The sequence below is a fragment of the Oncorhynchus mykiss genome, chromosome 24 (genome assembly GCF_013265735.2).
Source record: "Oncorhynchus mykiss isolate Arlee chromosome 24, USDA_OmykA_1.1, whole genome shotgun sequence".
Taxonomy (NCBI): domain Eukaryota; kingdom Metazoa; phylum Chordata; class Actinopteri; order Salmoniformes; family Salmonidae; genus Oncorhynchus; species Oncorhynchus mykiss.
Window position 1 is genome coordinate 23,015,416 of NC_048588.1, and position 24,054 is coordinate 23,039,469.

The 24,054-nt window shown below is 44.3% G+C and overlaps 1 protein-coding gene across 4 annotated transcripts in view; it reads right to left on the reverse strand.

Annotated features, from left to right (window-relative positions):
* Positions 1 to 24,054, reverse strand: part of LOC110504033 (protein c-ets-1-B) — a 49,685-nt gene that overhangs the window by 16,359 nt on the left and 9,272 nt on the right. For 3 of the 4 annotated variants that reach the window (XM_021582829.2, XM_036961173.1, XM_021582828.2), the window contains exons 4-5: positions 1,178 to 1,297; positions 291 to 491 (exon numbers count right to left, since the gene is read on the reverse strand). In XM_021582829.2, coding sequence (XP_021438504.1) covers positions 291 to 491; positions 1,178 to 1,297 — 321 coding nt within the window. Of the gene's footprint in view, positions 1 to 290; positions 492 to 1,177; positions 1,298 to 20,705; positions 21,080 to 24,054 lie in introns of those variants that run through there. The other variant, XM_021582830.2, reaches the window with a different exon arrangement.

Below are 24,054 nucleotides of genomic sequence, written 5' to 3' on the forward strand. Positions count from 1 at the left end.
TGACAGGAACAGTAAGCATTTCTGAGGCTTGTGATTGATACCAGGGTTGGGTTCAATTTTTCATTGAAGGTAGTCAATTCAGGAAGTAAAGAGAAATCACAATTTAATAATATATCAAAGGCATTTATTTTTTAAATTACTTCTCAATAAATTGAAAAGTATTTATTTAAAAAGTTTTGACATTTCTGAATATTAAATTACTACAATTCGAATTGAGCCCAACGCTGATTGATATGTTGTACGGAGCATTATGGGTACTGTAGTACAATCATGCTACAGCCTGGGCCTACCTTTCTGAAGCATCTCTAGATGTTCCCAGAGAATGTCGCCCACAAAGTCAGGCGCTAGATCCAGGAAGCGTTCCTTCCCCAAAGCACACAGACTGGCCCCGTTCATACAAAACTTGTGGAAGTCCACACTCTTCAGGCTGAACTCATTCACCGTCCACGTCAGCCACTCTCCCACGTGGCTCTCTGTCCACTGCCTGGGGTCTGAGAGGGACATGGGGGGAGAGGGAGGGACATGTCACTGAAGTGCTACCCGAGGTCACAGTCATATACATGGTCACAAAATACCTACACTCCACTCCTCTGGTTTAATCTACACTCCCCTGAACTAGAGATGAGGTATTATCAGGCCACAGAGCCATTTCACGAGCACATTCATTTTCATTAGCAGTTTCAGTGGGTCATGATTTTAGACCTGTTGTTGCTATTAGAGGTAAGAGGAGAAGTGGTGCAGATACGTGGTGACAGCAACAATAGACTGTCAGTGAAACCCCAGCTACTTGCAGACTGCCTGGGAGGGCTGGACTGGGGAATCCCAATATAGACCTGCTAATACCAAAATGATGAGCTCTGTGGTATGCCTCAATCGAGGAACCATAATGAATCATTTTTGTCTGTCTCTCTACCCTGGCTTTCTCTGATTCCTACAGTCTGTCTGACAACCAGTACACTCAATCTGTCATTTTGAATATAATGTCACCACTAAGCTATCTTTAGTCATACTGAGAGGAGGGGTTTAGGTTTTGAGTGTGTATATGGAAACATGTCACAGTGGTTAATCTAAAAATATACATGTAAAGTGAGAGGTAGAACAAGAAACAGAGGGAGAGAAAGAGAAATAGAGAGAAAGACACAAAAAGAGAAAGTAATCCCTTGTTTAAGTGCCTTACCTTTGGGAATAGCCAGTCGTTGCTGTTCCTTTGTGAAGCCGCTGAACGTGTCCTTCAGAGCCTGCGACATCATCTCTTTACTCCCTGGAGTGAGCAGGGGCACGTCTCCACACTCCAGATCTGTCAGTCACACAGGAGAGGGAGACTAGCAGTCAGAGACAGAGCAAAGGGCCACACACACACACTGTCCAGACAGACAGTGTATCAACTTGGGAGGGAATCAATTATATTATAAGGTAGCTGCCGCAAACACATTGGTCAGATACGTGTGTACACAAACAACGCATGCTCCAGCTTCCACTCTCCTTGTTGTCACAGTGCCTCAAAGGGAAGGGTGGTTTGTTTGGCAATATAATACATGAATGACTCACACATGGACAAGGTAGAAGGGCTTTAAGAGGCTTTCAGAGGACATTCTCACTGACCTGGTCACACCCTGGGTGGGACTCACAAGGTGGGGTTAATACCTATCAGTGGCCACTGTGACCTCCTAACTATGTCCTCCCTTGACACACAGAGGGTTTACTATCACCCCGACACCACGGTGGTCAAACGACAAGGGTCAGGGGTTAGGGACGAGGTGATGATGTCACCCTGAGCCCTGCCAGGCTAGAGGGGGTCGAGGGGGTGTATGGAGGGTGAGGGGTGTCTCTGGGGTCCCAGACACACAGTCTCACTGTTCTTCCCTCACAGCCAGTGGGCCCACAGCAGGAGACAGAGCACTCTTTGATGGCTTTAAACAGTGCCTGATGACTCGCACTGATCTAATTCAACTCTACCAGATTACAGAGGGGTGGATGGAGGGAGGGGGAGAGGGAAAGCCCCCAGGGCAGGAGAGCTAGACTAGAGTGCTAAAACTCTACTTGGAACCAGACGGCAACAGTCTGAAAAAACAAAGACATGAAAAGAGAGAGAGAGAGAGAGAGAGAGAGAGACAAACAGACAGAGAGACAGACAGAGAGACAGACAATCTACTGTGAATAAATATAGAAATCCCCACATCACATTTCATAACAAAGAAAGGCATAAATGATTACCACGGCTGTATGTCACTCTGTCTCTATCACCCCTCGCCGTGTGAGGTAAACTACCAGATCACAAGCAGGCCCGGAGGGAGATTGGAAATGTTTTGTCACCACTCTGCTGTCTCTCAACGCCACAGATGTTCTGGCATCTCTGCCCTGGTTTGATCTGCCAGCCCAGCGAAGGGGAGGCCTTGGCGATGTGCAGTTCATGCGTGTTTTCAATGCTCGTCAATGTTCCCGACTTCGTATGGAATGCCCAACAGCCATCTCTCTCCTCTTTGGGCTGTGCACTGTAACCCAACACTGCCTGACTGGAACCCAAGGCTCTCTCTCTGTCTAACTGCTGGAAGCTGACAGGCCACATTATGCAGAGTGCCCAAATGGAGGCGAACCGTAACACTGCCGGTGTGTGATTGGATTAGGCCTCCATGCTCCCTCTCTCTCCATTTGGAAGACCTGATTATACTGCATATTAGAGTATCCACTCTGTTGGCTAGGTTACACGTTTCTACAGTATCAAGCCATTTTAGTATCATATTGCAAAAGACTGAAGAGGCGTTTGTCAGAGAAGGCCCTCGACATCACACAGCAAAACAGGCTCCGATTCTGAAAGCATTCTGAAATGAAAATAAAACGAGACCTGACTGTATAGCGTACACCATGTCCCTGACTGCACGGTCATCTTGACCGTCTTCACCAAGGCGGCTGGTTGTTGAGTAACTATGTAGTGTTAGATAGCACTAGCGGAGAGCGGTCGCAGTCTGAGATGAGATGGAGCATGCTCAGAGTCAGAAAGTTATCAAAGCCCAGGCACAGTCTAAGGCAAAGACTGAGGGAATGTTGCATTTTATTTTAGATGGATCGAGCGGAATTTGTCTGCACTTTCAAACCAACTCAAAGCAGGTGGGGCTTCAAATCATTCAGATGTCCACCAGCTGAAACAGGCGGTTTTAAAAACCTAGAAAAGACAGGTGTCCTAGTTGTGACTTAACCAATGTGCGTGTGTCTGTACTTAACCAATGTGCGTGTGTCTGTACTTAACCAATGTGCGTGTGTCTGTACTTAACCAATGTGCGTGTGTCTGTACTTAACCAATGTGCGTGTGTCTGTACTTAACCAATGTGCGTGTGTCTGTACTTAACCAATGTGCGTGTGTCTGTACTGCATAACATTCATGTTTTAACTTCAACATGATATTTCCTGGTGCATGAAGCTCCTATAGTCTGAACTGAATATGATTATGTTTAACACGTTACAAATGATTATATTTCATACAGTATACTGAGAATGGTGCTCACTCCCTCTCTAAACAGCCTATGCAGTTCTCTGTAAGATAGCTAATGTACTGTCCATCCATTAACTGGGGAGGCTGGCTTGGGTCTAGAGTCTCTGCTAAAAGATGATTTCCTGATATGGTTTCAATGCCTGGGAGTCCCATTATGGCAGGCTGGGCAGAGCAGGTCACTTTAATAAGCATCCGCCAGCCACCTCTAACACAGTGGTAGTCTATCATAGGATAAGACCCTTCCATTTAGTGGCCTGACAGTGTGATTTGGTTTAATATGGGGTGTGATTATGACAGAAGGAGGGTAAGATTGGTGATCTATGACACCCACAACTTAGATTACAGAGTGGAGAAAGGAAGGACCGTGCCTGCATGTGGCTTGTGGTAAATTGTTTTATTGCCTGCCAATTAAGAGAACATACGGATCATTCCAATTTGAATTAGAAGTGGTATGTAAAATGGGACTATATAATCATTGACAGACATTGGGAGAGTGATGTGCTGTAGATATACTGTAAAATATATTGACAGCCACTGCTCTGGTGTCATCCTGTGAGTAATGTCAGTGAGTGGTTGGTGTGCGGAGTGCCACTATGATATCTGTCCCGAGAGACACCTACTGAATGGATGCTGTGCGTGCCGGAATAACCATCGCCCTTCCCCCACTTAACCTTCCCTGCAGACAAAAGGTTCCAGTCCACACCTCTGGCCCCCAGGTCTGTTAGCAGTGGGGAACAGGAGGAGGAGGGGGGGCACACGTGAACCAAATTAGCAGCCTTCTTCGCCTGTGCGCCGGAGCGAGGGCGTGAAATTGGGATTTTGTGGCCAGGGCCATGGCCCTAAGGAACCGTGGTGGGGCTGGGGTGCGGCAGACCAAGGCGGATGGGGTAGGGTGGGTGAGGGGAGTGCAGGGAGACTGGAAGGATGAGTCATTGAGCAGTAATGTGAGTTGATCACAGGCCTCAAAGTGCTCCCTCTGCTCTCACACACTCTCAGTGTCTGGAACGGTGCCTCTCCTCCCTGCCTCTCCTCCCTGCCTCTCCTCCCTGCCTCTCCTCCCTGCCTCTGGCTGAGACTGCTGTGCTCATTCATAAACCCCCTGCTATGACGCTGTCTCTGGCTGAGACTGCTGCGTTCATTCATAAACCCCCTGCTATGACGCTGTCTCTGGCTGAGACTGCTGCGTTCATTCATAAACCCCTTGCTATGACGCTGTCTCTGGCTGAGACTGCTGCGTTCATTCATAAACCCCCTGCTACGACGCTGTCTCTGGCTGAGACTGCTGCGTTCATTCATAAACCCCCTGCTACGATGCTGTCTCTGGCTGAGACTGCTGCGTTCATTCATAAACACCCTGCTACGATGCCATCTCTGGCTGAGACTGCTGCGTTCATTCATAAACGCCCTGCTACAATGCTGTCTCTGGCTGAGACTGCTGCGTTCATTCATAAACACCCTGCTACGACGCTGTCTCTGGCTGAGACTGCTGCGTTCATTCATAAACCCCCTGCTATGACGCTGTCTCTGGCTGAGACTGCTGCGTTCATTCCTAAATCCCCTGCTACGACGCTGCCTCGATATGCATGGAGCAGGCAACTTCCACCCACACAATGGGAGAAAGAGACACTGTGCTATCATGTGGCTATAAATAGTCCTAGACTGAATGTGTACGAATGTGTGCGTGTCCATTTAGGTCTGTCACTGTGTGTGTGTGTGTGAGAAAGACAGTGGGTGTGCGATCAAAGTGGGTAGAATGTCTATGGGGCTATTCAGTGGACTGTCAAATATTTCAGCAGTGAAATGCTTTTAAAGCCATAAAGGGCTGATTTATTTCAGTCCGTTGTGAGATTAACATCCGTGGCTGACAATACACCTCTCTTTCTCGCTCTCTGCAGCACTGTAAGGCTGTATTTAAGTATGCAAGAGGATCCACTTCCTGAGGCTAAGGTGTCACTTCACCGAAAGAAAGAGAGAGGTTAGTTGTGGGTTGAGCGGGTCGGTCATTTCAGGGCCAACCCCGGTTAACCCCTTTATGGAAAATATCCCTACACGACTAATATAGGTTATTAGGCAGCGTGGTGGGTACCACCAGGGGGTCCTACTCACTCAGGGACCCCATGTCCAGAGGTGACACCGCTATCTGAGAGAGCTTTGATGGGGATTCCTATCAGTCCCAGTCTGGGAGCGAAGGGTCATAAACCCTGCTGACATAAAGAGAGACCATTCAGCAGGGGAATGAAGTTGGGGGGTGGGGGTTCAGAGGGCAGTCTATGTCCTGAGAGGACCGCTTGTTCTACCGCTATTTGGATTCCCATGTGAAGGCCAGAGACAGTAATAGAAGAGGCGACTCGGCACTCGCTAGAGGAAGCTGCCGGGCAGGCAGAGTAGTTGCGTTACAGCAGGACCGACCATGGGCCAGGGCCAGCCCAGGTCACAGGCTGGGGCTCTCTCACCATCCATCCATCCCTCCCTGTTGGAACACTGCAGCTATTCTTAGGTCTCCACTGCTGTCTGCCCACTCCCTTCACAAGCCTGTGGTGCTCAGCCTCCAGGCCTGTAACTACTACTACTACTGTTGACCAGGCCTGTAACTACTACTACTACTGTTGACCAGACCTATAACTACTACTACTACTGTTGACCAGACCTATAACTACTACTACTACTGTTGACCAGACCTATAACTACTACTACTACTGTTGACCAGACCTATAACTACTACTACTACTACTACTACTACTACTACTACTGTTGACCAGACCTGTAACTACTACTACTACTGTTGACCAGACCTGTAACTACTACTACTACTGTTGACCAGACCTGTAACTACTACTACTACTGTTGACCAGACCTGTAACTACTACTACTACTACTGTTGACCAGACCTGTAACTACTACTACTACTACTGTTGACCAGACCTGTAACTACTACTACTACTGTTGACCAGACCTGTAACTACTACTACTACTGTTGACCAGACCTGTAACTACTACTACTACTGTTGACCAGACCTGTAACTACTACTACTACTGTTGACCAGACCTGTAACTACTACTACTACTGTTGACCAGACCTGTAATTACTACTACTACTGTTGACCAGACCTGTAATTACTACTACTACTGTTGACCAGACCTGTAACTACTACTACTACTACTGTTGACCAGACCTGTAACTACTACTACTACTGTTGACCAGACCTGTAACTACTACTACTACTGTTGACCAGACCTGTAACTACTACTACTACTACTGTTGACCAGACCTGTAACTACTACTACTACTACTGTTGACCAGACTGTAACTACTACTACTACTGTTGACCAGACCTATAACTACTACTACTACTGTTGACCAGACCTGTAACTACTACTACTACTACTGTTGACCAGACCTGTAACTACTACTACTGTTGACCAGACCTGTAATTACTACTACTACTGTTGACCAGACCTGTAACTACTACTACTACTACTGTTGACCAGACCTGAAACTACTACTACTACTGTTGACCAGACCTGTAACTACTACTACTACTGTTGACCAGACCTGTAACTACTACTACTACTGTTGACCAGACCTGTAACTACTACTACTACTACTGTTGACCAGACCTGTAACTACTACTACTACTACTGTTGACCAGACCTGTAACTACTACTACTACTACTGTTGACCAGACCTGTAACTACTACTACTGTTGACCAGACCTGTAACTACTACTACTGTTGACCAGACCTGTAACTACTACTACTGTTGACCAGACCTGTAACTACTACTACTGTTGACCAGACCTGTAACTACTACTACTGTTGACCAGACCTGTAACTACTACTACTACTGTTGACCAGACCTGTAACTACTACTACTACTGTTGACCAGACCTGTAACTACTACTACTACTGTTGACCAGACCTGTAACTACTACTACTACTACTGTTGACAAGACCTGTAACTACTACTACTACTACTGTTGACCAGACCTGTAACTACTACTACTACTGTTGACCAGACCTGTAACTACTACTACTGTTGACCAGACCTGTAACTACTACTACTGTTGACCAGACCTGTAACTACTACTACTGTTGACCAGACCTGTAACTACTACTACTACTGTTGACCAGACCTGTAACTACTACTACTACTGTTGAACCAGACCTGTAACTACTACTACTACTGTTGAACCAGACCTATAACTACTACTACTACTGTTGACCAGACCTGTAACTACTACTACTACTACTGTTGACCAGACCTGTAACTACTACTACTACTGTTGACCAGACCTGTAACTACTACTACCACTGTTGACCAGACCTGTAACTACTACTACTGTTGACCAGACCTGTAACTACTACTACTGTTGACCAGACCTGTAACAACTACTACTACTACTGTTGACCAGACCTGTAACTACTACTACTACTGTTGACCAGACCTGTAACTACTACTACCACTGTTGACCAGACCTGTAACTACTACTACTACTGTTGACCAGGCCTGTAATTACTACTACTACTGTTGACCAGACCTGTAACTACTACTACTACTGTTGAACCAGACCTATAACTACTACTACTACTGTTGACCAGACCTGTAACTACTACTACTACTACTGTTGACCAGACCTGTAACTACTACTACTACTGTTGACCAGACCTGTAACTACTACTACCACTGTTGACCAGACCTGTAACTACTACTACCACTGTTGACCAGACCTGTAACTACTACTACTGTTGACCAGACCTGTAACTACTACTACTGTTGACCAGACCTGTAACTACTACTACTACTGTTGACCAGACCTGTAACTACTACTACTACTGTTGACCAGACCTGTAACTACTACTACTACTGTTGACCAGACCTGTAACTACTACTACTACTGTTGACCAGACCTATAACTACTACTACTACTGTTGACCAGACCTATAACTACTACTACTACTGTTGACCAGACCTGTAACTACTACTACTACTACTGTTGACCAGACCTGTAACTACTACTACTACTGTTGACCAGACCTGTAACAACTACTACTACTGTTGACCAGACCTGTAACTACTACTACTACTGTTGACCAGACCTGTAATTACTACTACTACTGTTGACCAGACCTGTAACTACTACTACTACTGTTAACCAGACCTGTAACTACTACTACTACTGTTGTCCAGACCTGTAACTACTACTGTTGTCCAGACCTGTAACTACTACTACTACTGTTGACCAGACCTGTAACTACTACTACTACTACTGTTGACCAGACCTGTAACTACTACTACTGTTGACCAGACCTGTAACAACTACTACTACTGTTGACCAGACCTGTAACTACTACTACTACTGTTGACCAGACCTGTAACTACTACTACTACTGTTGACCAGACCTGTAACTACTACTACTGTTGACCAGACCTGTAACTACTACTACTGTTGACCAGACCTGTAACTACTACTACTACTGTTGAACCAGACCTATAACTACTACTACTACTGTTGACCAGACCTGTAAAAACTACTACTACTACTACTGTTGACCAGACCTGTAACTACTACTGTTGACCAGACCTGTAACTACTACTACCACTGTTGACCAGACCTGTAACTACTACTACTGTTGACCAGACCTGTAACTACTACTACTGTTGACCAGACCTGTAACAACTACTACAACTGTTGACCAGACCTGTAACTACTACTACTACTGTTGACCAGACCTGTAATTACTACTACTACTACTGTTGTCCAGACCTGTAACTACTACTACTACTGTTGACCAGACCTGTAACTACTACTACTGTTGACCAGACCTGTAACTACTACTACTGTTGACCAGACCTGTAACAACTACTACTACTGTTGACCAGACCTGTAACTACTACTACTGTTGACCAGACCTGTAACTACTACTACTACTGTTGACCAGACCTGTAACTACTACTACTACTGTTGAGCAGACCTGTAACTACTACTACTACTGTTGACCAGACCTGTAACTACTACTACTACTGTTGACCAGACCTGTAACTACTACTACTACTGTTGACCAGACCTATAACTACTACTACTACTGTTGACCAGACCTGTAACTACTACTACTACTACTGTTGACCAGACCTGTAACTACTACTACTACTGTTGACCAGACCTGTAACAACTACTACTACTGTTGACCAGACCTGTAACTACTACTACTACTGTTGACCAGACCTGTAATTACTACTACTACTGTTGACCAGACCTGTAACTACTACTACTACTGTTAACCAGACCTGTAACTACTACTACTACTGTTGTCCAGACCTGTAACTACTACTACTACTGTTGACCAGACCTGTAACTACTACTACTACTACTGTTGACCAGACCTGTAACTACTACTACTGTTGACCAGACCTGTAACAACTACTACTACTGTTGACCAGACCTGTAACTACTACTACTACTGTTGACCAGACCTGTAACTACTACTACTGTTGACCAGACCTGTAACTACTACTACTGTTGACCAGACCTGTAACTACTACTACTGTTGACCAGACCTGTAACTACTACTACTACTGTTGAACCAGACCTATAACTACTACTACTGTTGACCAGACCTGTAACTACTACTACTACTACTGTTGTCCAGACCTGTAACTACTACTACTACTGTTGACCAGACCTGTAACTACTACTACTGTTGACCAGACCTGTAACTACTACTACTGTTGACCAGACCTGTAACTACTACTACTGTTGACCAGACCTGTAACAACTACTACTACTGTTGACCAGACCTGTAACAACTACTACTACTGTTGACCAGACCTGTAACTACTACTACTGTTGACCAGACCTGTAACTACTACTACTACTGTTGACCAGACCTGTAACTACTACTACTACTGTTGAGCAGACCTGTAACTACTACTACTACTGTTGACCAGACCTGTAACTACTACTACTACTGTTGACCAGACCTGTAACTACTACTACTACTGTTGACCAGACCTATAACTACTACTACTACTGTTGACCAGACCTGTAACTACTACTACTGTTGACCAGACCTGTAACTACTACTACTACTGTTGACCAGACCTGTAACAACTACTACTACTGTTGACCAGACCTGTAACTACTACTACTACTGTTGACCAGACCTGTAATTACTACTACTACTGTTGACCAGACCTGTAACTACTACTACTACTGTTAACCAGACCTGTAACTACTACTACTACTGTTGTCCAGACCTGTAACTACTACTACTACTGTTGACCAGACCTGTAACTACTACTACTACCACTGTTGACCAGACCTGTAACTACAACTACTGTTGACCAGACCTGTAACAACTACTACTACTGTTGACCAGACCTGTAACTACTACTACTACTGTTGACCAGACCTGTAACTACTACTACTGTTGACCAGACCTGTAACTACTACTACTGTTGACCAGACCTGTAACTACTACTACTGTTGACCAGACCTGTAACTACTACTACTACTGTTGAACCAGACCTATAACTACAACTACTGTTGACCAGACCTGTAACTACTACTACTACTACTGTTGACAAGACCTGTAACTACTACTACTACTGTTGACCAGACCTGTAACTACTACTACTACTGTTGACCAGACCTGTAACTACTACTACCACTGTTGACCAGACCTGTAACTACTACTACTGTTGGACAGACCTGTAACTACTACTACTGTTGACCAGACCTGTAACAACTACTACTACTGTTGACCAGACCTGTAACTACTACTACTACTGTTGACCAGACCTGTAATTACTACTACTACTACTGTTGTCCAGACCTGTAACTACTACTACTACTGTTGACCAGACCTGTAACTACTACTACTACTACTGTTGACCAGACCTGTAACTACTACTACTGTTGACCAGACCTGTAACAACTACTACTACTGTTGACCAGACCTGTAACTACTACTACTACTGTTGACCAGACCTGTAACTACTACTACTACTACTGTTGACCAGACCTGTAACTACTACTACTACTGTTGACCAGACCTGTAACTACTACTGTTGACCAGACCTGTAACTACTACTGTTGACCAGACCTGTAACTACTACTACTACTGTTGACCAGACCTATAACTACTACTACTACTGTTGACCAGACCTGTAACTACTACTACTACTGTTGACCAGACCTGTAACTACTAATACTGTTGACCAGACCTGTAACTACTACTACTGTTGACCAGACCTGTAACTACTACTACTACTGTTGACCAGACCTGTAACTACTACTACTACTGTTGACCAGACCTATAACTACTACTACTACTGTTGACCAGACCTGTAACTACTACTACTACTGTTGACCAGACCTATAACTACTACTACTACTACTACTGTTGACCAGACCTGTAACTACTACTACTGTTGACCAGACCTGTAACTACTACTACTGTTGACCAGACCTGTAACTACTACTACTACTGTTGACCAGACCTATAACTACTACTACTACTGTTGACCAGACCTGTAACTACTACTACTACTGTTGACCAGACCTGTAACTACTACTACTACTGTTGACCAGACCTATAACTACTACTACTACTGTTGACCAGACCTATAACTACTACTGTTGACCAGACCTGTAACTACTAATACTGTTGACCAGACCTGTAACTACTACTACTACTGTTGACCAGACCTGTAACTACTACTACTACTGTTGACCAGACCTGTAACTACTACTACTACTGTTGACCAGACCTATAACTACTACTACTACTGTTGACCAGACCTGTAACTACTACTACTACTGTTGACCAGACCTATAACTACTACTACTACTACTACTACTGTTGACCAGACCTGTAACTACTACTACTACTGTTGACCAGACCTGTAACTACTACTACTACTGTTGACCAGACCTATAACTACTACTACTACTGTTGACCAGACCTGTAACTACTACTACTACTGTTGACCAGACCTGTAACTACTACTGTTGACCAGACCTGTAACTACTACTACTGTTGACCAGACCTGTAACTACTACTACTGTTGACCAGACCTATAACTACTACTACTACTGTTGACCAGACCTGTAACTACTACTGTTGACCAGACCTGTAACTACTACTACTGTTGACCAGACCTGTAACTACTACTACTGTTGACCAGACCTGTAACTACACCTTCTACTGTTGACCAGACCTGTAACTACTACTACTGTTGACCAGACCTGTAACTACTACTACTACTGTTGACCAGACCTATAACTACTACTACTACTACTGTTGACCAGACCTATAACTACTACTACTACTACTACTGTTGACCAGACCTGTAACTACTACTACTACTGTTGACCAGACCTATAACTACTAATACTACTGTTGACCAGACCTGTAACTACTACTACTACTGTTGACCAGACCTGTAACTACTACTGTTGACCAGACCTGTAACTACTACTACTGTTGACCAGACCTGTAACTACTACTACTGTTGACCAGACCTGTAACTACTACTACTGTTGACCAGACCTGTAACTACTACTACTGTTGACCAGACCTGTAACTACTACTACTACTGTTGACCAGACCTATAACTACTACTGTTGACCAGACCTGTAACTACACCTACTACTGTTGACCAGACCTGTAACTACACCTACTACTGTTGACCAGACCTGTAACTACACCTACTACTGTTGACCAGACCTGTAACTACTACTACTACTGTTGACCAGACCTGTAACTACTACTACTACTGTTGACCAGACCTGTAACTACTACTACTACTGTTGACCAGACCTGTAACTACTACTACTGTTGACCAGACCTGTAACTACTACTACTGTTGACCAGACCTGTAACTACTACTACTGTTGACCAGACCTGTAACTACTACGACTGTTGACCAGACCTGTAACTACTACTACTGTTGACCAGACCTGTAACTACTACTACTGTTGACCAGACCTGTAACTACTACTACTGTTGACCAGACCTGTAACTACTACTACTGTTGACCAGACCTGTAACTACTACTACTGTTGACCAGACCTGTAACTACTACTACTGTTGACCAGACCTGTAACTACTACTACTGTTGACCAGACCTGTAACTACTACTACTGTTGACCAGACCTGTAACTACTACTACTGTTGACCAGACCTGTAACTACTACTACTACTGTTGACCAGACCTGTAACTACTACTACTGTTGACCAGACCTATAACTACAGTATGCCTCTCTCTCTTTACAATACAAAACACACAGCTCTCCAGGGTCTGAGGCTAACATAGACTAATGCCCCCACAGCTTCTCTTCTCTATTTCTCTCTGTTCTCTATGTTTGAAATTCTAGCTTCTGATGTGTGGTAAGTACATTAACTCATCCATATTGTTTACCAGTCTCAGTTCATGTGTGATGATATTAGTTGCCTTTTTCAATTGATCCAAGGCTATGCCTGGTGGATGCTGAGTTTTTCTCTTGAAAGCTGGTGGAAATTCCCTGCTTACTGCAGAGGGGGAAAAACAGAGACAAAGCTCTTACTAATGGCTCATGCTCACCATCCATGCTCACCATCCATGCTCACCATCCATGCCCACCATCCATGCTCACCATCCATGCCAGCCGCCTACATGTCTTGCTACTCACGATCATACACTCAATACTTCAATCACATAGACAGAGCAGATGGTTTTATACGTCTTCAAAGTAGAAATGACGACTGGGTTGCAAAATGGCTCACTCTGCAAAAATACATACACATTTTGCAATGCCCCAGCTCCCTATGAAAAACGCCTACAGCAAATTTCAGAACACTTCAATCTACCCAAGACAAAAAAACATGGGGAAAAAGCAGGAAAAGGCTACTCCGTGTTCTTTGTGAGTTAGCAGGGCTCTCGCTAGCTGTTAGACTACCATGCCAGAGAGCAGAGCAGGTGGTGTGAGCTTAGCGGCATGTAGCAGCTTTCCCTGGCCCCAGCCCAGTTGTAAACACACAGGGGATGCTCTGAGGGAACTGTTTAGGCATTAAATCAAACACACAACATATCTGACAAACAGTTTACTTGCTCGCTTGCATTCTTCTAACAAACCCACCATGCCTGTCCCGTTTTCAGCCCAAACTGCAACATTCCGTGAGTACAGTTTCCTGACACTGTTCTGAAATGTGGCGGGAAGCGTTACCGCCTGAAAGTAGAGGGAAGCCATCATATTAACAGAATATTAATTCATTCCACAGTTCTGTTTGTGACACTCTACGCACACAAACACTATATGGATACAGTTCTACATCATAGAGCTCAATGTGCTCTGCTCATTCTAGAGCATGGGCGACAGATGGACAGTGGATAAATACATTCCCTCCAGACCACATTGTTTTCATGTTGCGTGCCATACATTCCTCTTGTGTTTAACAATCACTAATGTGCTTCCCACAGCTTTCTTGTGTGCCTCTAATGAGTCAGAGAATGACTGTGGCCCCTTAGAAAACGGTTGGAGTTCAAATACATGAATTCATCTCTATTTTCGATGGAACAGTGATGTTTTAGAGTTGAAATTGATGTTTGAGTATTTGTAAAACATATCAAACAATCTACTTACTTTTCACCTCTATCTCAATGTAGGTGTTTTTTTGACGCAATGCAACACTTCAGACAAAATGAAATAGCTGTGTGTGTGCTGATCAAATGATGTGTAACAGATGGACAACAGCAACTCATGGGACACATGCACACGAGCGTGCAAACACTCACACACACACAGACTCATCCAAAACATTGAGTAGATGTGACTCACACCGTCAAAGAATGACTGAACTTAACATTGTGTTCCTCTTGACGTGAGTAAACATAATGCAAGCAATCAGTCTATCTAAATAAATGTCATCATTTACTCACTATTTGTCATTTCTTCCTAAGAAGTTCCCCAAAAAAACATACTGGAGTCTGAGCTCTGAGGGCTGAGGATAGGAGCACGTAGAGAGACCTCTTCATGTGGTTTTATGAGAAACTGCCAGTGGACTGTGTCCCAGCAGCTCTGTAGTGATGGAAGTGAACGCTGTCAAGTTCTCATTAGGACGGACCCTTGGGCCTCCTCCAGACGCCCACATTAATTGTCGTTAGCAACACTCAGTCTGGAGATTGCCAGGCCAGGCCACTCACTCCATCCCAAATATGCAGATATGAAGAAAGAGAGAGAAGGAGCCAGGCCAAGCTAAGGCATCCAGCTGTTCCAAACACCCAACTCTCAACCAACCACAGCCCTGGCCCCAACCTCCCCTCCTTGGGGTCCAGAGCAGAGCAAGGTAAGGGCACATGCGCCTCCGATTTGACTGTGCCTGTGTCACTGAGGACAAACTCGACATGAGAGTGCCACAGAGCCTCACCTACATCATAGAACTCTCCTCTCCCACCACAGCTTTACTTATTGTTCCCTGCTAAGTAGATACCCCTGCTTGTCAATACCCCTCTGATATAGTAGGGTTGACATACATTAAAGCGCAAGCTGTGGCTCATGGGACGTTCACTACTAGCCTGATTACAAAAGCAGCACTCATGCTGACTCCAAAAACAGGTGGTCTGCAGAAAACAGAAAATGCATACAAAAAGGAAAGAGGAAAATCTGGGCCGATGGCCGTAAACAAAAGACCGGGCTGGCCTCGGAGGACACCAGATTGATGTGTATACCAGGCAAAGTATTCTTACTCTGGGCAAACAACCTCCTGATGAGGAACTGTAAAACAGCAATATGGGGACAGAAATACATGTAGTGCCACGCACAGGGAATGGTGGGATGCGTGGGAGGTGGTTGGCCATGGTTTGGTGAGGCAGCGTGGACCACCACTAGTCAGTTCCCAGTCAGCTCTCCCAGTCAATCCAGTAATGTGGAGTAATGGGGAAAGGAAGGGCCTGTGGCGGCAGGAGGCAGCCAGTGGCATGCGGTGGTGTGGCTGGTGCTGTGACTCAGTGATTAGCAGAGACTGACAGACTCCTGGAATGAGAGACGCCGACGCCACATCAAGGCCTGAGGTGACGTTAGACTGAGAGATGCTCATGTGGCCCACAGAGAGGATGGAAAAGAGGAGGGAGAGGGGGAGAGGAGGAGAAGAGGAATGAGAGGAGGGAGGATGTAAAACTCAGGAACGTGCTGTTTCTTTGTTTTGGTTGCAGTCTCGAGAAGGCTAATTGGTGAAGGCTACACTCCAAGAGATTAATCTTCTCTGATGTTTCTGACACGGTCAAAATAAATTATCTTTCAAGAAGTTCACATACCGTTATACAACCAAATTACATTTTTCATCTTGATTCCACACATACCTATGCTTCAGCACATCTTACAGTATGTCACACCTTCAAATGCCTTTCTTGCTCCCTCTCTCTCCACATATGCTTACTATTTAGTACACTGATGTATCCACAAGGTAGCACACCTATTTTATATGACTAAACTCTAAAAGGCTAAATTAATGCATGCAGTCATCCCAATATTGCCCATTCATGATAACATTTCACAGATTAACAGGGGGAGACCACGGTCAAAGAGATGAATGAACGAAGGATGAGGAGGGAGGAGGAGATACCCATTTAATTATATTATAGGGTGACATCACAGCCCATTCACAGCAGAGACACTGGGTCATTGTGGCCAGTAGTAAAGTACTTCTCTTCATAGACAACCATTCTACCAACGTCTGCTCTGCATAAAATTAGACTGTGGCCCATTCAGGAGACTGGGCATCCAATGCGCACTGGGCACAATGGCAGCCTGGCATCATGGAGACATTGTTTAGGTAAACACTGTCTAAATACTATGGGAACAGCACCAAATACCAGGCACCGAAAAGTGCTCTTGATCTAACATCCTGGTTGGCCATTATTTGACTCAGCAAAGTGAAATGGACCTGAGCAAATGTGTTTGTTCTGTTGGGTCCAGAAGCAGCAGCCCACATCAGAGGAGGCTGAATCGTCCCACCACTGTTTGCACAGCTGCCAAGTGGCCAGGCGGGATCAAACACGGGCACATTTAGCATTTTATACCCCACTACTGAAGGAGCGCTGACACCGTCAAACCAGCCTTCAGCCGACACACGCTTATTCAAGCCACCATGCCCAGGAGGAAAACACACCTCACCATGCCAACAGGCACCCACCCGGGGAGAGATGGGTCGCGCCTCTGGCTCCTGGCCCATTGAGGGCCCTGGCTGGCTGTGTGTGGCTAGGGTGCGTGGTGGCATAAGGGGTTCTGAGTGCAGCCGCCCGGCCCGGTAGTGCAGCGTGCCAGTGAAGACAAGCAGCGCCTTAATCAGATAAAAGGGAGACTGCGACCGAGCAGTCCTGCCTGCCGCACACATTCCTCTCAGTCAATTAACCCTGACCTGCAGACCTGACGAACAGAGAGAGCGGGATCTTAGACCATGCAGGGAGGACTCAGTCAGTACAGGACAGCACATGTTCTTATACAGGATGGTAGGAGTAGTGTATATACAGTACTGTAAAGAAGCCAGAAGCTACATTCTTTTTGAAATCAGAAAAAGAGGCTGTTATTTTGCAATCCGACACCCTCCATCTTGAGAAGAAATTGGACTTATCTAAGCCTTGGCAGCTCCACTCCATAGCTTTCTAGTTTTGTTATGGCTACTTGATACATGGGGTAATCAGCTACTGCACCATGCTCTACGTTATACTGAGCTTACAGTACACATCTAATTCAATATAGCAGCACTTTATTGCCAAGTGTTCACTTGCATGTGGAAAACTTTCACTTGTATTTCCCAATATATCATTGGCACTACTTTTTGGAATCCCAAAGAATCTGACTTGTGTGTAGGAATGAAGGATCTACTATGTCAGTACCACTACTGTAACTCAGGAACCTGCTTTGTGGAATATAAACAGCTTTGTTTTGGATCACCCCTAACCTCCACCACAGCCTGTAGGCACTTAAAAATAATTACCTCAGTGGGATAGAGTGAAAAAAAAGCTTCAGTAAACTGACACTCACTGCACCTTCACAAGGATAGAAAAATAAACAAGACAATGAGATGTACTCCAACCACTTAATCCTATTGTCTTGCTGTGTGCGTGTGTGTGTGTGTGTGTGCACGCATAGAGAGAAAAAGAGACAGAAAAAAAGTTATACCTGTATCTTAGTGTAAATGTTACTAACCAAATCCTCTGCCTAAGTGTCATCACTCTATAGCTCACTTAACCATTTCCACCATTCACAGACAAAGGGCTGTTCTAGTATAAACCAACCACGAGGAACATTGCAATTTCCTCTTTGGATCAGAAGGAGCAGGAAGGGTTCAGTTCATCAGTGGGCCATTGGTCTACTGTCCTATTTGCAGTGAGAGAAGCTAGCTACATGGAAACTGGGAAGGAGTAGACGGAATGTGTATGTCTGATGTAGAGTCTTGGCAGCTACAGCCTGACCCCAGCACACATGGTCGGCAGAGGAAGAGGGAGCTAGCATTGCGAAATGGCTTTGCAAGATAGCAGTATGTTTTGGCAACCCCACTGCAGCTGTCAGCAACTTTTTTATATGAGTGTGTTACCATTCCTGTGTGTGTTTGTTTCTGTGTGTGCGCGCACCTTCTGCAGGTGTAATCTGAATTAAAGTGGTGAACACATCACCAGTGCTTCACCTCAAGGAGTCATTACACGTTCTTCCTTTTTTTCAGCGTATCGGGTTACGGTGTAGTGTATGTATTATGTTTCCATGACGTCTCAAGCCTTTGCCACCTTAACAGCTGGCACACTTCTGAAGCTAAAAACTGGTCTGATTATTAGCCTGATGTTAGCTACTAAAGCCCAGTCAGACCTATCAATGAAGGAAGAAAGAGTGAAATCAGCCTGATTCTCTGTGTAAAAGAACAGAGTCACTTTGAGGGGAATTAAACCACAAGGATCTAAATACAGACACAAACACTGTTGTGTGGGCTTGTCTCCATGCCACAGCCTAGTGCAACCTGGCCTTACGGGCAGCAGGCAGGATATCCAGCCCTTAGGCCTGCACACTCATCACCACCGTCTGCCTCTGGTTCTCTCTGGAGACGCCAGCTAAACCACTCAGCACAAGGAGATGAGAGGGGGAAAGGAGAGGGGGAATACTGATGACTGGGCGTGGTCTCCCATGCAGACAGAGCAGCATGCCTGATATGACACACACACCCCCCCCTCCCTGTGCTGGGGCTGGGGCAACTCTGGGTGGCCAGGGAGGGAGACTGGGAGAGGCCGTTAGATGGGCTGTGATTGGGAGAGGAGATGGGACTGTGATAGTAGGTGCCCGGAGAGGCATGATCTCAGGATGAAAGAGAAGGCTTACTCTCTAGAGGGAAATCATTTGGACAGATTTTTTTATTTTTACTATTATACCAAAGGCATACACAACAGGCACAAGGCTACTGTAAACCTCCATAAATAATCATGTGTTCAAATGAACAAACTTTTTATGAATGAGGAAATGTGTCAACTGTCAAATTAAAATATATATTTTTAACACGCTTATGCACAATGTCACACTGATTGCTTTAGTTTTATGTTATTTACCATAGCTGAAGTAAGTGTTCATACAGGTAAAATAGTTAAATCATGTCTCCTCATAAATGAACTGTTCATCCTCTGAAATATGATTGTCAGTCTAGTGCAGGGTTCAGCAGCAGCCTACAGTCTAGCCTTGTGATACAGAGCTTTAGACCGGTATAGACAGAATAGTCCCTGCATCATGTTTACTGAACATGAGATAAAAGATTAAGAAATACAACTATGTAAACGGGGGATATCATTAATTTTGTAGGTTAGGAGTAGGTTATGAACCAAGCATAATGTACTGTAACCTAAATTGCATAAGAGTAATGTAAAACATGCATTTTCCCTTGTCCATTATTTTATCCAACACAACTGTCTGGAACCACAAACATTTATCGAAACATGTTGTCTTGTTCAGGCATACACAACGATTATTGACATTATGTCCCGTTAGGCTACATGATGGCTTTATCATAGGGAAATACTTATCACCTCCACTGATACATGTTGCACTACTTAGGACGGCATTTTGGCTTACAAAAGTTTGACATGCAAGCCGCTAACTGGCCGGGAAAAATATGAAACATACGGAGCATTTTCCCGGCCAGTTAGCGGCTACTGTAATGACAATGTTATATTATGTCAAAGTTCAAAAGTTGATTTACTCACCGTCCATTCTTTCAGACTTTATGATGGTTAACGTCGGTTTCATATCGACAGCTGCCGTCATGATCATCAGATCAATTTGTTAGATAACGGGATGCTCTATTTGTGTCTCTCTAACACAATAGTTCATAAATAAAGTTATGATTTACTCAAAAACAATATTGCGTTTTTTCTTATCCTCCCGCTTCAATTTATCTCCACCAACATTTCTCCAGTAGGCTACAAACTTCTCTCTCCGCTACTCTCTCTCTCTCTCAATTCAATGGCTTTCTCCGTCTCTCTCTCTCTCTCCTTCCCTCCCTCCCTCTATCTCCGTCAGGGCGTTTCTGTCGTTCTGACTGAGAAACACGGAAAAGATTGTTCCCTCTGTGGAGCCTAAATGTACGATTTGACATCTGAAGGGGCGGCGTTTCGATAGCCCGTGCTCAAGTTCGTTTTGCATGGCCCGGTTCCCCGGGTGAGGAGAGTTCTCATTTTAGAACATTCCATTGGTCCCTAAGTGACATCTACACTCAACCGGAGCACCAGGCGATGCAAAAGGAACTCCACCAGTGATTCACAATTCAATTACGTTCTAGTCCACTGTCTTTCTGTGAGAAACAATGATCCACATGTTTCCGCAAATTAGTCAAATTCAATGGCTGACAGTAGGCTATTTTGGACATCTGATTTGTTAGGCTACTTCTTGTATTTAGAGATTAGTTATGTTTAGAGTTTTTATGCACAACAATAGACCTACAGAAGTTCATCCATGTTCTATAATCCCCATAACGCAATTTTTATGAAACATTATAGGAAGGTCTTCAATTAAAATGTTACAAATGACATAATTATGCAGATAGAGACCTAATACAGTGAGTCAATAACCCTATACAATTCGCATTGTTTATGAAACATTCTCATTGTCACCCTTAAGCACAAGGTAAAAGAAAGGCGTGGGAGAATTGTTAAACATCTGATAGACCAGCATACAGAGCAGTATACAAAGCATCCCAGGCTAAGGGGTCCGTCTGTGTCCAATTCCAAGGGTCCAAGCGTCCTCATAACATGCAACCGGCCCTCATAAACACCTCAGATTATTTCCTGTTCACCTTGTACTGATCAATAAAAAACAAGGATGCCTATTTACAGAACTACCTCTCAGGCTTTAGAAAAGGGATGACGTTTTGGAAGAATGCACAGGATTTGATGCTGCTGAAACTTGAAACACATCCAAAAATCACCCAGTAGACACAGAGAGTTCAAAATAACTGGATCAATCGTCTCTTTTATCGACACAAATAAAATTGGGGCCCCTGTCATCATGGCCATCACTGCTAATCTGGTTTGTAAGTGTTACTGTTTAATCTATGAAATCCTTTTTATACTTGAGTCTGTTTTTTAGGCTACTCTGATGAGGGGCAATCAACGTGTCATTTTGGATATTGAATCAAGATTTAGTTATGCCTCTTGTAGGAGAATGACTGAATATCTGAGCGAGAGAGAAAGAGTACTGGTGCTCCACTTGAAACAATGACGACCACAAGGAAATTACCTGCCATGGCAACAGATTGTCATTGCAATTTGTTTACATGCAGGTTGCCCTGCTTCTTTAGTGGAACCTAGTTATGTTGACAACAGTAGGAGGGTCTGTCCAAGACAATATTACTGGTAGAAGTAGACAGATAAAGTACAATAGCTGTAGAATTAATGCCTCAAACAAACAATATAGTGACATAGGATTTAGCCAATGTATCAGCATCCAATCTACACAGATCTGCATAGACAAAATAACATAGCTAGATAAGTCAATATGGTCCATCCTAATTTGCAAGGCAATATGATTCTGCATATACGTAGCTATATCTCCAAATGGGATTGGGAGGTAGGGAAGCCAGTGGTATTGATCATGTATGGATTTTTAAATAGAGATCTTTCACCATCTCCATTAGCAAACCTGGATATGAGCCATAGTGGAAATGCCAGGCAGAGATGTTGTGTGGCCTCTGCGGTCTCACTGCTCCTCACAAGGGCCTGTCAAGGGGGTGGGTATGAGGGGAGGGGTGGTTTAAAGGTACGCTTACTTAATTTCAGTCAGTCAGTCAGTCACTCTCTCCCTCTCACTGCCCTCTTTGTTTTGGCTTAATGAGCTCCTTGTATCTACTCTTAAAAGGACAGCCCATGTCCTTTGTGCCTGAGGGCAGCCATTAAGACTAATAGTGTTGCTGACTAATATCTGGACCGGAGCTAGCTGAGTGGCCTTTTCAAGGCCACTTTTCATTATGCCCCCTCTCGCTCCCTTATAAGAAACATCCATGTGTTAATGGTGAACATTTAAAGTAGGTATTAATCTATCTATGTACTTAATATCTTAGTTTGAAACTTACTAAGTTCTAGAAATAGGTCAAGTTGAATATAAACTTTTGTTTAATGTTTTGAGAGCTCCACAGACACATATAAGCACAGGCAGACAAAAATTTAGAGGGGATGTACCCATTTCCACTTGGTTAATACACTCCGGTTTTCATTCAGTATTATATTTCTGACAGGCTAAACTAATTTCCATGAGCGTTACAACAGAGGGAATAAGAGCTGGGTCTCCCTTTACTAAAACCAATGGTTCAAAGAGAAACTCTGAGAGGAAATATTAAAGTTGATTTATTTATTACAAAAGCCAGTTACAGATGTAGGATCTTAATTTGCAGGATTGCAATGCAGGACATGTAAAATGTGCACTGTATTTGAGGTTTAAAAAGGCTTCTGAAGTTTGTAATTTCAGACTTGTCCATTAATTATAATCCACATAATAATTCACATTTCCTGTTGCTGCAGAATTATTTTTCTGCTATAGCAAACTGTCTCACATTAAGATACTACATCTGTAAGAACTGGGGCTGCTGTTGTTAACCACACAAACAGTTTCCTGGACACTACCACGTCAAGTTAGTCACTGGTCATTGTACTGTAATTTATACATTGTACAGTTACGGGAAGAATGGTTATGGGAATGAAAATGTCTATCTATGTCATTTTAAGTTTAAGTGACAGTCCTCCCAATGAGACTGAGCAGCACCACTGTCATGTCCCACAAATAAGGCAACATGTGCACTTGGGTTTCAATGTCTCGCTTCTTCACCTGGCAAATGCTGTTGCCATGGTTTTGACAGTTAGGGGTTCACGCAATGGCATTGCATTTTATCACCCATAGCTAAAGCAAAGCTGCTCCTCGGGCACATCTGTGATGGCTGACTGCCTCTCTTTAATCCAGACATGTAACTGGTGCACCTGCTGCTGCTACCAGAGGTTAACTGACAGCTAGCTAGCTGAAAGGACCTGCTGCTGCTACAAGGGGTTAACTGACAGCTAGCTGGCT